Source organism: Conger conger, chromosome 11 (genome assembly GCF_963514075.1).
Source record: "Conger conger chromosome 11, fConCon1.1, whole genome shotgun sequence".
Lineage (NCBI taxonomy): Eukaryota > Metazoa > Chordata > Actinopteri > Anguilliformes > Congridae > Conger > Conger conger.
Window position 1 is genome coordinate 46,678,942 of NC_083770.1, and position 14,632 is coordinate 46,693,573.

The 14,632-nt window shown below is 43.1% G+C and overlaps 2 protein-coding genes across 3 annotated transcripts; both read left to right on the forward strand.

Annotated features, from left to right (window-relative positions):
* The first annotated feature begins 1,218 nt into the window (after positions 1 to 1,218).
* On the forward strand, positions 1,219 to 10,615 carry vamp5 (vesicle-associated membrane protein 5). Of its 2 annotated transcripts, none has more exons than XM_061261594.1 (4): positions 1,219 to 1,334; positions 4,011 to 4,112; positions 7,037 to 7,180; positions 8,696 to 10,615. In XM_061261594.1, exons 2-4 carry the CDS (start codon positions 4,110 to 4,112, stop codon positions 8,897 to 8,899), a joined length of 351 nt encoding a protein of 116 aa, XP_061117578.1. In that variant the 5' UTR covers positions 1,219 to 1,334; positions 4,011 to 4,109; the 3' UTR covers positions 8,900 to 10,615. The 2 variants fall into 2 exon arrangements, with proteins under 2 accessions (XP_061117578.1, XP_061117577.1); XM_061261593.1 differs by lacking the exon at positions 1,219 to 1,334 and adding an exon at positions 3,347 to 3,413.
* Positions 10,616 to 11,955: 1,340 nt separating this feature from the next.
* Positions 11,956 to 14,008, forward strand: rnf181 (ring finger protein 181). Its single transcript, XM_061261592.1, has 6 exons — positions 11,956 to 12,134; positions 12,346 to 12,467; positions 12,645 to 12,778; positions 12,859 to 12,974; positions 13,330 to 13,404; positions 13,553 to 14,008. The coding sequence occupies exons 2-6, from the start codon at positions 12,382 to 12,384 to the stop codon at positions 13,610 to 13,612; spliced, it is 471 nt and encodes a 156-aa protein (XP_061117576.1). The 5' UTR covers positions 11,956 to 12,134; positions 12,346 to 12,381; the 3' UTR covers positions 13,613 to 14,008.
* The last annotated feature ends 624 nt before the right edge of the window (positions 14,009 to 14,632 follow it).

Sequence of the window (14,632 nt, forward strand, 5' to 3'; positions counted from 1 at the left end):
ATGGGAAATGGGAGCACCACTCGGCGTGACAGCAGTAGGGAGTGATTGAAACTGACTGTAGATGGTGCGGATTTTGTTTTGGAAAAAATTAAGAAACTCACGGCAGATATCAGTTGAAGGGGTGAGTGGAAAGGGTTTGGTAGGCTGGAGTATCTTGTTGACTGTGGAGAAGAGGGCTCTAGGGTTACTCTGACCTCTGGCAATAATGTTGGTGTAATGCACAGATTTAGCCTCATTAAGAGCCTCCTTGTAGGCCAGGACATGGTCTTTATATGCCTGCATGTGCACCGTTAGTCCAGTCTTTTTGCTAAGCCGCTCCAGTTGGCGGCCAGCAGCCTTCTTTTTACGCAGCTCAGGTGTATACCATGGAGCAGAGCGTAGGAAGGAGACGGTGTGTGTTTTCAACGGGGCAATCTGATTTAACATGTTAGATAGATGAGAATTGTAGAATAGAACAAGATCATCAGGACACATGTTAAGTGGCTGATCTGTGAGTTGGGATTGCAGCGTGTCTAATAGTTCAGCTGTGTCAATGTTCTTGGTGTTCCTAAACATGATGGAGCGTGATGGACGGGGGCGGCGGTGAGGCTCAGGAACAGCAATATTGAACAAGACAGCTTTGTGGTCAGAGACAGAGAGATCCTTGGGGCCAAGGTCAGATGGAGAGATACCAGCAGTGCAGACAAGGTCTAGAATGTGACCATTCGAGTGAGTGGGAAAGTTTACGTACTGAGTAAGATCAAAACAGTTTAGCACACTAAGAAAATTATCAGCAACGGTACAGTTATTTGAATCCACATGTATATTAAAATCACCCAGAGCCAGGATAGATGAATACATAGGGCACACAGCAGATAGCAGCTCAGAAAATTCATTTAACAAAGCAAAATATGCATTATTTGAAGTAGAATAATTCTGAGGGACTTTCACAGGCGTTATGGGGCATAGCTTGTTGAAATCAGCAATGCGCTGTACAGCGTTCCGTTTTATGTTCCGAGTCCAGCTCCAGAGAGAGTCAATGTTGTTAGGGTGAAGATAACGGGCAAATGTCCTACGAGAGCCCCGGTGAATGTATTTGGGACGAGGTGTTGATGTGACAAAAGGGCATCTGGACATTTGTAACAGTTTTTTCGCAAGCTGCGGAGACAGGCCGATGAGTAGCTGAGAGCCATGGATGAGGTGCACAATCGCTGGTGCAAATGTTGACAGGGCTCACGAGGAAACCAGCGTACCAGCCAGAGCTCATGGACAAGGAGCCAGAGAAGCAATTGGAGAGGAGGATGGGAAACAGCCAACCAAACGGTTCGATCAAGCAGACGTTCCGGAGACAACAGGTTAGCACTGACACACCTAGCCCTCTTCCAAGTAGTCTAGCACGTTAGCCAACAAGTGTAACCACTGACCCCCTTAGGGGCTGGCAACGGAGGTAACCAAAACCCTGCGAGTGTAACCGCCTAAGCAAGAGACTGACTCACCCACTAAAGTAGCAAGCACGAAACTTACCCAAGCAGACTCGGTACTCATGAGAGGGCTCGCACAACGACACAGAGGCCGGGCGGGCGAGCAGGCAGGCCCACAGACCGTTGCGTTAGGTGGCAGACAGTTCACTCCCCGGCTCTTAATCGGGTCGGAAGCAGGAGCAGAGAGACAGTAGATCCACAGTTTGTAGCTTTGGGATGGTAGATAGTTCCGGAAGATCCGTAGAGATGTTACCACGTAAACAATCCGTTGCGTTAGGTGGCAGACAGTTCACTCCCCAGCTCTTAATCGGGTCAGAAGCAGGAGCAGAGAGACGGTAGATCCACAGTTTGTAGCTTTGGGATGGTAGATAGTTCCGGTAGATCCGTAGAGATGTTACCACGTAAATAATCGAGGTTAGCTGGGCACCGGAGCACAGGTGCTAGCCAGGTAGTTGCAGGTAGGTTAGTCATGTTAGTTCAGATCAGTCCTGTTGGATTTATGACCAACATAAACCCAGACGATGGACGGGATAGTAGATAGTTAAAATGACATGACGCGATGGCGTTGACAGTGCGTATAAGTTACTAAATTAAACGTAGCCTACAGACAAACACAGACAACTCCGATGAGCAGCGGCAGCTAGTTGCGCCAGCGTTCACTCAACAACCGGAGACTTTGTATCGGTGAAACTTTCTACCTGGGTCAGACTTGGTTGATGCACAACTGTACAACATTCACCCATTCAACATTCACCCATTCATACACACACACACCGACGGCAATCGGTTGCCATGCAAGGCGCCAACCAGCTCGTCAGGAGTATTTAGGGGTTAGGTGTCTTGCTCAGGGACACTTCGACACAGCCCAGGCAGGTGGTCAAACCAGCAACGCCCCGACTGTCAGGCAACTGCTTTACCGCCTGTGCCAATGAATCACCTACTCTACAGATGACTTCCACGGGGTGGCCTGTAGCGTAGTGGTTAAGGTAAACGACTGGGACAGGCAAGGTTGGTGGTTCGAATCCCAGTGTAGCCACAATAAAATCTGCACAGCCTTGAGCGAGGCCATTGACCCTGCATTGCTCCAGGGGAGGATTGTTCCCTGCTTAGTCTACTGTGTGTCACTCTGGATCAGAGCCAAATGCCAATAATGTAATGGATGACTACTGGCAACCGGCATACTCCTGGTGAGTACTTGTGAGGTCTAAGGTGCAGGAGTAACCCTTCTTCTTGTGCATTCTTTCACTTGTAAACATTGTTTGCTAATGGACTAGTCGTTCTCAAACGAGTCATATCTTGCCTGTAACGCCTGTCAAAGAGCCACCTGGGTACCCAGTTTCTATATTTGAAAGCCGGCTTCCTCTTGTGGTTAGATACGCTTAGTGCACGCGTGTAGCCTCTTCGACTCCTGCCATCACATCTGTGACTGTTTTGCATTCTAAAAACTAAGCAGCTATGGCCTCCGGCAACCCACCCACAATTGTTTTCTTCTGTTCATTGGATTTGATTTGAAGTGCACACGAACACCTTTAATTTGCGGGTATTATACATTACACAGAAATTATACATTACCCCCGGGATAACATCCTGTACTATAATGTATATCATATTATACAAGATATAATGAATAATTATATAAATAGCCTACTCATATCATCAAAATGAGAAATAATCTAGTGGAACACTTCACGTAAATGGATAAATTCCATGAAATTAAGCAATAATGGTAAATTTCAAATTGAAATCGAATCATACTTTTTCTGAACATGAAAGGGAAACTGTGAAACCACTTCCTGTTTTTCATTTACATTTCTACATTTACATTTGCGTCATTTGGCAGATGTTTTTAAACCAATGCGACTTACAAGTGCATAGGTTCTTCCACAAGTTAAAGCATAACATCCATAACTAGTAAAATACCGTAGCGCTCTTCTAAACAAAAATACAGTCATTGTAAGTGCAAATGTTTTTATTTTATTTCATTCTAAAAAAAATAGACAAGAGGGATATTGGGGAAGAAAAAAAAAAAGGGGGGGGGGTCAGAGCATCCAGGGTGAATGCGCTATTGGTTAATTAATTATTAGCAGTGCAATGTTCAAATTTGCCTCAGTTTATGAATCAGTCTCAGAATTGTAAAATGTAGATTTTTTATATATATTGTATCTCCTCCTCTTTGTCTTTTGTCTATTTCTCCCATATCCATTTTTTTTTTCGTATGCCATGGATATGACTTCATGCGAAATTGCTTTGTGAAAACGAAAGCAAAAACGGGGATTGTGCGGGCGTCAGGGCGTTTTTAGAATGATGCTCCATGGAGAGGACCGTATACCCCCCACTCCCCTTAGCTCCGGCCAGGCGCTCTAATCTGATAGAGGGGTAACTTCTAAAAAGGCTGTCCCTTCATACGTCATCTCCTCGGTCGTGCCTGCCTACTATCACTGTCATGGTCCTACACCAAATCCCCTCGTTAAAGAAACACGGGCTGGAAGTTTTGGGGGAAAACCCTATGAAGATACGTTTTTATGCGTTTTTTCGTTTCCCTCTCCGCAGTGTAAGCTGAACTTTGAAAGAAGACGGCAGTTCCCAGCGAGTGCATTCGAATTTGCTGACTATCCAGGACGACAGTAGAGATCACGTCGTGAGAGAGAAATGGTAAGTGGCCAGATAAAGTGTTAAAAGGACATGCAAACTTTATGTTCTCTGAAATCCTGCTACATTTGATGCCACGAAGTTTTACCGCACCCGTTTTATCGTTTAAATAACCGTGTTTTTCATAGCGTAGCCTATTTGTGACATCCGCGTCTATTTTGATGATCGTAATTTGACACTGAACGTTTTGCCAAATGCATGTGTTATTTGACTGCCTTGGGAGCTTTCCTATGAAATGACATACACCTCGTCGTATCGCCGCTATAGCCATATTACAAGGGGTGAAAGGGAACTCAACTATAATAAACTTCAGACTAGCATTCATAGTGGACAAGCAAGATAGCATTCGTTAATAACGGGTTGATTTCGATGTTCGTCATTTTAAAATCGAATAATGTTATGGGTTATTTGGCGAATTTTGTTGTGAAAAGAATCATAGTAATCATAGTATGTCATAGTAACTAATTATATTGTACGAACAAGTAAAATTCTTCATGACAGTAATGATGTATCGTACGCTTCTGTCATGTACCATTGGTGGATTTTACTAAATTTGTAATATCTGGGTCATGCATTGCCTTGGACAAAAGTTTAAAAGCTTGGTAATGTTAGATCGTCTGCAGCACAGCAAAGTTTGTTCCTAAGTGGGAAAGCAAGACTGGATTGCTTGTGTCTCAAATGAACACCATTGGGTTGAACTTTAAAGCCTTTATCATTAAATAAATAGCGTTATGTACACTGTTATTACAGAGTGGATGGTACATTCACCCCAGTGCCAGGAAATGCCAGGGAATGGAGAGAGAGAGAGAGAGAGAGGGAGAGAGGGAGAGAGGGGGAGGGAGAGAAAGAGAGAGAGGAGGAAGGAAGGAACTGAAAAGGGGCAGCATTTCCCCAGTAAAGATGCCATCGCCGTGTGTGTGTGTGCAAGCGTGTGTGTGCTGTGTGTGTGTGTGTGTGTGCGTGTGTGTGTGTGTGTGTGTGTGTGCGTGTGTGCGTGCGTGCGTGCGTGTGTGGCATCTGCTACTGTAAAACTACAATGTATTTACTGAAGTCTATGTGGCGCTGGAAAAAGTATATATATATATATATATATATATATATATATAAAGTTTCACTCTTTATGGTGGTTTTGCGGGTTGAAACACCATCCTCATCTTATGCAAAAATGTAAAGAATGTTCCTATGTATGAATTCATACATAATGTATTAGGTTAGCATTTTTTAAAATACAACAACTTGCATCCTGCCAACTTCATGAGTGAGTGGGGTTTTTTTTTTCTTTATTAAAATTCAATCCGTTTTTTAATTATTATTACTGCTATTACTGCATAGTCTTGTGCAAGAATATTGTGAACTAAAACAGCATCATATTTACTGGTAATTGTTGTTGGTTTGTCGCGTACACTCACTGAGAAATATCAAATATCAGAATGGGGAAGAAATGTGATCTAAGTGACTTTGATCGTGGTCTGATTGTTGGTGCCAGGCAGGGTGATTTGAATATCTCAGAAACTGCTGATCTGCTGGGATTTTCACACACAACAGTTTCTAGAGGTTGCAGAGAACGATGCAAAAAAAACAAAAAAAATATCCCGTGAGCAGCAGTTCTGTGGGCAAAAACAAGTTGTTAACGAGAGAGGTCAGGAAAGCTGACAGGAAAGTGACTGTAACATTAGTAACCGCACATTAACACAGTGGTATGCAGAAGAGCATCTCTGAACACGCAATGCGTTAAGCTGCGTAAGTGGATAGGCTACAGCAGCAGAAGACCAGTAAGTCTAAAAAAGAAATCTAAAAAATACCTAATAAAGTGGGTGTATACTCACATTGTTTTGCTATAAATGAGGAAGGAAACCAACAGCACATAAATCAGTGTCTTGCAAAAACCTGCCTGCAGTCACCAAAAGTTGCTGAATTCAGTTATTTTGATAGCAGTGGTGGAAGTAGTCCTGTTCCAGAGACGAAACACTGTGAGATTAAAAAGACAATTACCTGAATCCATTCCAATTCATTGTAGGAAAAAACAACATAACTCTGATGGATGATGTCTGTATCATTTAATCGTACTGTCCTAAAAAAGATATTCGTGTCTGTTTACAGTGTATCCATTGTTCCATTCGGCAAAACATCGGACATTTTATTTATATTATATGTATTTATTTATATAGGTGGGCAACGCTTTCAACACATATTAACCTTCCTCTTTTCACAACAGGATAGTTCTTTCGTCTTTTTACCTAGACAAAGTGTCACAAAGTCTGCACCGAAAGTGAAATATTCCCCAAATGTTCAGTCTCGTGACTCAGCACATCTGCAGTCACAGATGTGACTCAGCATTGATTTCAGCTCAACAGTAACCCTTCCCCCCTCACTCTAAATAAATAAATACATTGCTCAAGGGCCCAACAGCTGTGCGAATATTATTGTGGCTACACCAAAGCTTGAACCACCAACCCTTCCAGGTCCCTGGCTGCCCCTGTAGGTAGCCTAACTCTGGTTAGGTAGGTGTAACTCAGCAGTTACATTACATTACATTACATTTACATTTTAGTAATTTGGCAGATGCTTTTAATCCAAAGCGACATACAAGTGCATAGGTTCTTCCACAAGTTAAAGCATCACATCCATAATTAGTAAAATACACATGAAGTGCTCTTCTAAACATACAGTCATCATAAGTGCAATTTATTTATTTATTAAATATAAAATCAGGAGGTAGGACTAAGGTACAGTTTGAAAAGGTATGTTTTTAGTCTGCATCGAAATAGGGGGAGCGATTCTGCTGCCCTGTCCTGACGGTGGTAGGCAAGTCCAGGCGCTCGTAGTTCAGCAGAACTGGGCAGTTTCGGGTCATCGGTAACCCTTCCCCCCCCCCCCTTACCCTGTGTCAGCGGGCTCTCACGGGAGCTGCGGTCCTCTCTCCGCAGGAGAACGGAAAGAGCCGGCTGCGCCAGGCCCAGGAGGAGGTGGAGGAGGTGAAGGTCATTATGCTGGAGAACATGAACAAGGCGGAAGAGCGGTCTGGCAAGCTCGGGGAGCTGGAGAACCGGGCCGACCAACTCCTGGAGAAGGTGAGAGCTGAGCACATTTGGATGTCTACCAGACACTTATCCGGAGTGACACGCAATCATGTAAACATGTGCTCGCAGCAGACAGAGAGCAGACCTGCTCTCGAGTTACTTGTAGCTGATGCATGAAAATAGGTTTTTTTGGCTTGTCTCCGTCAATGAACCCTTTTTAGTTCTTTATGGAACCCTCTACCTATCATAGGTGCAAAGTGTGAAATCTTCCAGAGAAAGAAACCTTAAACTAGATAGAGTTCTTCTTCACTTTTTTTTTTTTTTTTTTACACTTTCACACTTCACACCTATGACAGAAGGTTTCCCTAAAAAGGGTTACTCGTTGGAGATAAGTCAAATAACTTTTTTTGCCTAGTTAAGAGGGTATGTTCCGTTTGGAACTTTCCAACAATGCTGCTGGTACTTTCGACGTATGAACCTGACAGTCAACCCATTATTAGAATGTAGTGTGTCTCTCCGGTTGTACCGGTTGCAATTTTTTTTTTTTTAACAATATATTTATTCATTTTCTGTTTGCAAATAAGATCAAATACAATCAGCAAGATATGTCAAGTACATCAAACTTTTTCGCCCCATTCTCCCTCCCACCCACCCCCAGCCCTAACACTTAATTAGACTTAACAAAAATAATAAATAATAATAATACTAAAAGCAAAACAAAGTATATTTATATATTTTAAAAAAAAGCAAATTATTGAAGTGACCACTGGAGCAGCCAGGACATCCCCTATTGGCGCCCATCTCCAAGGTCTACCATAGTCTAGAGAATAGCCAGGAAATGTCATGTCATAAATACACTTTGGGTGGGATCAGATGGAGGGAGAATGTACAGTTTACATCCTGATTTTAGTTTACAGGGTTATTTTTGGAAAGGTATTTCCTCTTTTCATACAATGAATGAGATGAAACAAACTTCTCTGGCTGTCCTGGTAACCCTTGGTTCCTGCTTGCATGAATGTATGTGGTGAGTGTGGATCTAGGGTAAGTTCTGACCTGAAACCTGTCAGAAAGGTGGCATCATTTCTGGCCCAACACTCAGCCTGGGCTCATGGAAGTGTGCCTGGAGTAGGCCACTAGATTGATAAATAGTAAAATAATGAATATGATAGAAAAATCTGTCCGTCATTGCAGCATGTCCATTCCTCTGAGGTAAAAACCATCTAAAAAACGTGAACCGAGTTTGGAGTAATGCGTGAGCCACTAAAGTAGAATTACATCACATGTTATTTGGCTGACGCTTTTATCTAAAGCAACGTACAGTTGATGAGACTAAGCAGGAGACAATCCCCATTGGGGCTAAGGGTCTTGCGCAAGGGCCCAACAGCTGCATGGATCTTATTGTGGCTACACCGGGGATCAAACCACCGACCTTGCGGGTCCCAGTCATGTACCTTACGCTACGTGCCGCTACGCCACAGGCCGCCCTGTCACGCTCAGGGAAGGCTGATCACAGTGTAACACTGCAGTGCATGTTGCTAATGGTACCCCTCACGTGTTCCCCCCCAGAGCAAGGCCTTTGAGAAGACGACAAAGAAGGTGAAGAACCAGAAGCGGTGGGAGAACATGAAGATGAAGGTGGTGTTGGGCGGCGTCCTGGCGGTGGTGGTGGTGGTGGTCATCGTCGTGGTGACCCTGATGAACTTGCCCGAGAGCCCAGGCTCTCAGGAGCGCGACGGCCCTGTTGCCACGGTATCGGCAGACGGGACCTAGGACTGCCGGGGTCGGAGGTCGGGCAGCTGATACAGGAGCGGGCAGTTATGGCTGATCCTCCTCTGCTCTGGCCACATGGACAACGGGACAGAGAAATCTGGTCATAGATGTGGGTAAGGGGAGGGCTAGGAGCCAGCTGTAGGGCCTTTCAGGGACTGCTCTGAGCTTTGATTCCAGTGTTTTATTAATTAACAGAGAGAGAGAGAGAGAGAGAGAGAGAGAGAGAGAGAGAGAGAGAGAGATTGTGTGAGAGGGACTGTGTGTGAGACAAAGAGAGAGAGCATGTGTGAGAGTGTGTGAGAGAGTGTGTGTGAGTGTGAGAGAGTGTGAGAGTGAGTGAGAGTGAGTGAGAGAGAGAGTGAGTGAGAGAGTGTGTGAGTGTGAAAGAGTGTTTGAGAGAGAAAAAGGTCAGATTTTGCTAAAGGTTCTGTTTCTCTATCCGAGGAAGAAATGGTACCACTGTTTCATCGGCACGGCAGGATTACTGTGCATCCACTTGAGCTGCTGCCCCTGATGTGGGTTCTGATTGACCCAGTGCTGCCCCTGATGTGGGTTCTGATTGACCCAGTGCTGCCCCTGATGTGGGTTCTGATTGACCCAGTGCTTTCCAGATGCTTCATGAGCTGCTTCAGAAACCTGAATTTCACTCAATAAGACAAGGACTACAGACCTTAGCACTGTGTAGTGAGACTTGTTTATGGGCTTAATGCTCACATGATCAGAGCTGGATGCCACTTTGCCACACACTCACACACACACTCACACACACACACACTCACACACACTCACTCACACACACACACACACTCACATAGCTACTCTGTTATACATACTGGATAGTGCAATTTGCCCAAATTTGTTATTTAGCAGATGCTCTTATCCAGAGCATTTTACACAAATAACAATCCATTATATAATGCAACTGGATATTTAGGCCTAGTAAAACCATTCAGGTTAATTACCTTGTTCAACAGCCAAGGGACAGCAGCAGAACACCAGCTGGGATGAAACCTGCAACCTCTGTGTTACAAAGCCCAGTTACATAACCACTGTAATACACTGTCATTTCAATCTTCTTAGCAATAGAGAATGTGAACAAATGACTTGCTGTACTCTCCTCTTATAGCTGTTTGACCTAGAGAATCCACCTTAGCCTTAAATGATTGTACCATGTGTATAGTCTTACAGAGATACTTTTAAATAAACTGCACATTTTCAGGTATATTCCATTTACCCAAATTTGATAAACAAAAACAAAAGCATCTATTTATGTCATGTGAATACGTAACTGGCATGTGGGTATGTGACTGAGTACCTCAGTTTATGGACAATAAATGCACAATTGTTACATTGGGACAATGCATCAGATTTAAACCTTATGACAAGTATCAGTTGGTGGTTAACATGAATTTTTTGAATGTGCAAAATTTCCTTTTGTTTATATGGTTTTACACTGAATGTGTGATGTCTGTTATGTATGGGAATCCTGCTACCTGAGTGCTGACGTCTCATGCAGCCTTCTTAACTTGTATTTTTTGCTTGTTGTGTTTCCTTTGTGTGTGTTTTTTTTTTCTGTGATGTAATTAAATTTAACTGGATTAATGTTACAATAACTGAGCATTGGTGCTGTCTTTGTTTTCAGTTGCCTGTATACTGTTACTGAGTGAATTCTATGTGCTTGTGTGAGAATTGATAAAACAACGGAAACATCGGAAATTGGTCGCGCATGGTTGACTAATATTTTTAGTAATATCACAAAAAATGAATTAACAGATGGATGTTAATCCATCTATGAATTTGAATTTTGATATTGAAATTCATATGTGTGCAGCAAAGCACCATGGCACACTCCCTTTAACATGTCTCCATCAACAACATAACATGTCTTTTTCAGAACAAGATATTTCATGTTTTTAGTGCTTATACTCTTGAATTCAAATGCTTTTAAGTGAGAATTAAATTACACATGTACACACCATGAATATACACCCAGTGAACACTTTATTAGGTATTTATTAGACTTCTTTTTTAGACTCATTGGTGTTCTGCTGCTGTTGCCTATCCACAGAGTTTGACCAGTCTGGCTCACTGGATTTTTTTTGTTTTTCACACCATTCTTTGCAAACTCTAGAGACTGCTGTGCATAAAATTCCCAGGAAATCAGCCGTTTCTGAGATACTCAAACCACCCTTTCGGCCACCAACATTCATTCCACACTCAAATAGACAGAATAGAATTGAATAGAATACAATAGAATAGAAGCTAGTATCCATACAATGTGGAAATTTTCATTTGGTTTCACAAGCATGTCAATTAGCAGAGTAAAGGGGAAAAAAGGGACATTTTATTCTTATGTAGTGTAAGAGAAAGATAACTCACTGTGAAACTGATCACTGCTCAGAACATGGTTTTGATTGCTTTGTTTCTCATGAATATCAGGCTTTACATTTTCAGATATTCAGTTCTGCTGCCGTTCTTCTGCTTGAGAACGGATTGTTCACCAAATGAATAGATCTTGATAAAGAAAATTCAATTTAATGTATGTATTTTTTCAATGTATTTTTAATGTACATGAGTGTTCATACAGGATAGCTTCTTACAAAGTCGGAGTGATTCGAATTAAGTTCTCTTTTTGTGGAAGATGGAAACAACTGACGCTGAACTTCTCAACGGTTTCAACTGTTGCCTCGGGTGTGACCCTATTTACTGTATGCGCATTTGTCAAGTAGTAGCACAGGGTTTTATAACCATAACTGACATAACAATTTGTCATAATTATGGTATGATGAACCATAACTATCAACATATCATTAACCTTATTTGAATTCCCAGCACAAAGCGCTTTACAGTAGTGAAAAATACCACCATAAAAAGCACAATACCACAAAATACCATTTGAAAAATATGTTTTTCATTGTATTTCATTATATCCTATGCATATGTTTACATACCTGCATCTATCTTGCAGATTTTACTGTATTTTATAGCTAGACTCATGCGTTTCCTCTTACCGGTATACACTATTGAGTTCTCAGACAAACAAGTCAGACACCGTATGTACCCGCCTCCTTTCTTCCTGTTCATTGGCTCACGTCTGAAAATGTCGACTGCTGATAGGATACAGCAAAACATTTCCGCACGTCGTTAGATTGACTCGTTTGTTTATCCCGGTAGAATGACGGTGCATCGAGAGGTTCTGTAACTTTTCCCACAAAATACGAAAGCGTTATTAAAGGTAAACAAACTATTAAATAAACAATGAATGAATATAATTGGTGGTGTTTCTTAGATGTAAGCTACTCCAGCTCGATGAAAGTGTTAACTTGTTACGGTAATATTGTGGTCCTCAGGAACCTAATTTCGCTTGATCCCTTGAGCACAGAAAGGCATGGTCCGCTATGGATCGATTGGACTAAACTTACTCGCTAGCTACTTGTTTCTTGTAGTCGGAAGCGGCAGTGTGAGTGTTGACGGACGGAGTGATGGCCTCGTATTTTGACGAACATGACTGCGAACCGACCAACCCAGAGGAGCAATACCGACAGAACGCTTTGCTTGAACTGGCAAGGTACAAGTCTCGTCTTCTCCTGTTACGCTGTCATGAATATCCGTAACATCCGAACATATGGCAGTAACAGTGTAGATTATGTAGGCGATGCTGTTTTTATTTTTATTTTATTTTATTTTTTTTATCAACCGGGAGGGGAAATTGCCGTGAAGTTGTCAATGTTCGCTCTGCCTGCAGGTCACTAATGCAGGGCATGGACATTGACCTGGGCCCATTTGAAGTATCAGATTGGGATAATCGCCTCCCTCCTCCCGCTGCCCGAGCTATCACTCAGAACCTTCCGACGGTTGTCATCACCCCGGAGCAAGCAGGTGACCACCCTGAAATCGCTTAACACGCCCGTACAACCGATTTACCGACTGACGGCCCGATTTCTTCCGTTTGTCCTCAGACAAGGGCCTGAAATGTCCGGTGTGTCTACTGGAGTTCGAGGAGCTGGAGACGGTCCGGAAGATGCCATGTGAACACTTCTTTCACGCCGGGTGCATTCTGCCCTGGCTGGGGAAGGTGAGAGCAAGTCTTCATTATTTTACTCCCAAAAAGTGACGTCATATTCAGGAACAATGGACAACCGCTGATGTATGGTTGGGCTCGTGTTGGCCTACTGTATCCATGGGCAGGTTGCGGCCTGTTATAGTCTCGTTATTTTGCCATGCTTACCGTGTTACTTTTGACTGTGTAGCGCCCACCTTGTCTACCTGATAGTGGCCTTTATTTGACTTGGTCAGGCTTGAATGAATCCATTGAACATGTATTGATAAGAATATTTATGTCAACACTACCAAAGCCTACATAATAGCTGCCAAGCTTGGTTACTAAACAGGATATCTGTCTGCTCTAACAACAATGTCTTGTTTCCCAGACCAACTCTTGCCCTCTGTGTCGCCTTGAGCTTCCCACAGACAATCAGGAGTATGAGGAGTTCAAGAAAGACAAGGTGAGAGACCGTAGGGGCTTCTGGGCATATCTGGCATCTTTACAAAATGAAAAGAACTCCCAAGAAACGTCTTCCAATCGAATGAAGGCTGGCCTCGCTTGCAGGAGTGCGTGGGTGACATTTGGGGGCATTCTCGTGTGTGTTTCAGGCGAGGAGGAAGCAGAAGGAACACAGGTTAGAGAATCTACACGGAGCCATGTACACGTGACTGCAGAGGCTCTGCAGTCCACCGAGGGGCGCCGTGAAACGTGCGTTTCCTTTTATTTCAATTCACGGAATCAAGTTTCAAACATTGGGGCACAGCACCGTTTTATATTTATACACAAGTATATAGGTGTAAATGTAGCCCATGCTGTAATAAAAATATATTCAGATTGTTGTATAAAGATATTTTGTGCAATGTTATATGAATATGGAAATGAAAACATGTGTACAACAGTGGACCAAAGCAAAACTACAGTTCCAGAATGGTGTGCATAAACAGTGGTGGCCTGTTATATACCATCGAAACATGAATTCCAATGTGGTTGTTTAAAAAAAAAAAAATGTAAATGCACTAAACCGTTTTTTTTTTGTATTTTGTTAAAAACAATCATTGAGAAAGTTGGCTGTACTGAACAATGTTTCATTGCCTCTGAGCATTTATAAAGGGCAGCACGTGGGCAGCCGTTGATGCACCATTATAGATCAGCGCTCATCAGTCCTATGGCAGATATCCCAAGCTGATCTTTATGGTAAAGATTTCACACTCCGATTCTGGAGGACTGCATTTTCCAGTGGGGTTTTTTTGTGGTTTCCTTTGAATCAGATTAGTCACTTTAGGCCCTGTAATGAGGTGCAGAGGCCTATCCGAAGAGCTCGGCGTGTAGAAAGGCCCTGAAACCGAGCAGGTGCTGCAACCCTTCTGGACTGGAGTTTGGCATCAGCAGACCCCGCTGCTACCCCACCGCTAAAAATAAGCTCCCGTTTTCACAGGACCGTGCAGGTCCTGAGCACCGTGCAGGTCCTGAGCGCCGTCGTGTTTGTCACATGCCCTCACGAGGTGAGTGAGGGTGTAACGTCACTGGTTGAGGTGTGAATATTTAGATAATGCCGGGGGCAGCAACTCTGTTAAAAGAAAATGGGGTTGTACGATAGCCAACCTGAGCTCCCTGCGCTGTGGAATCCAAACTCTAGGGTGTGTTCTCAGGGACGGGTTAGTCGCCAGGTTAAAACAAAAGAACGAAAC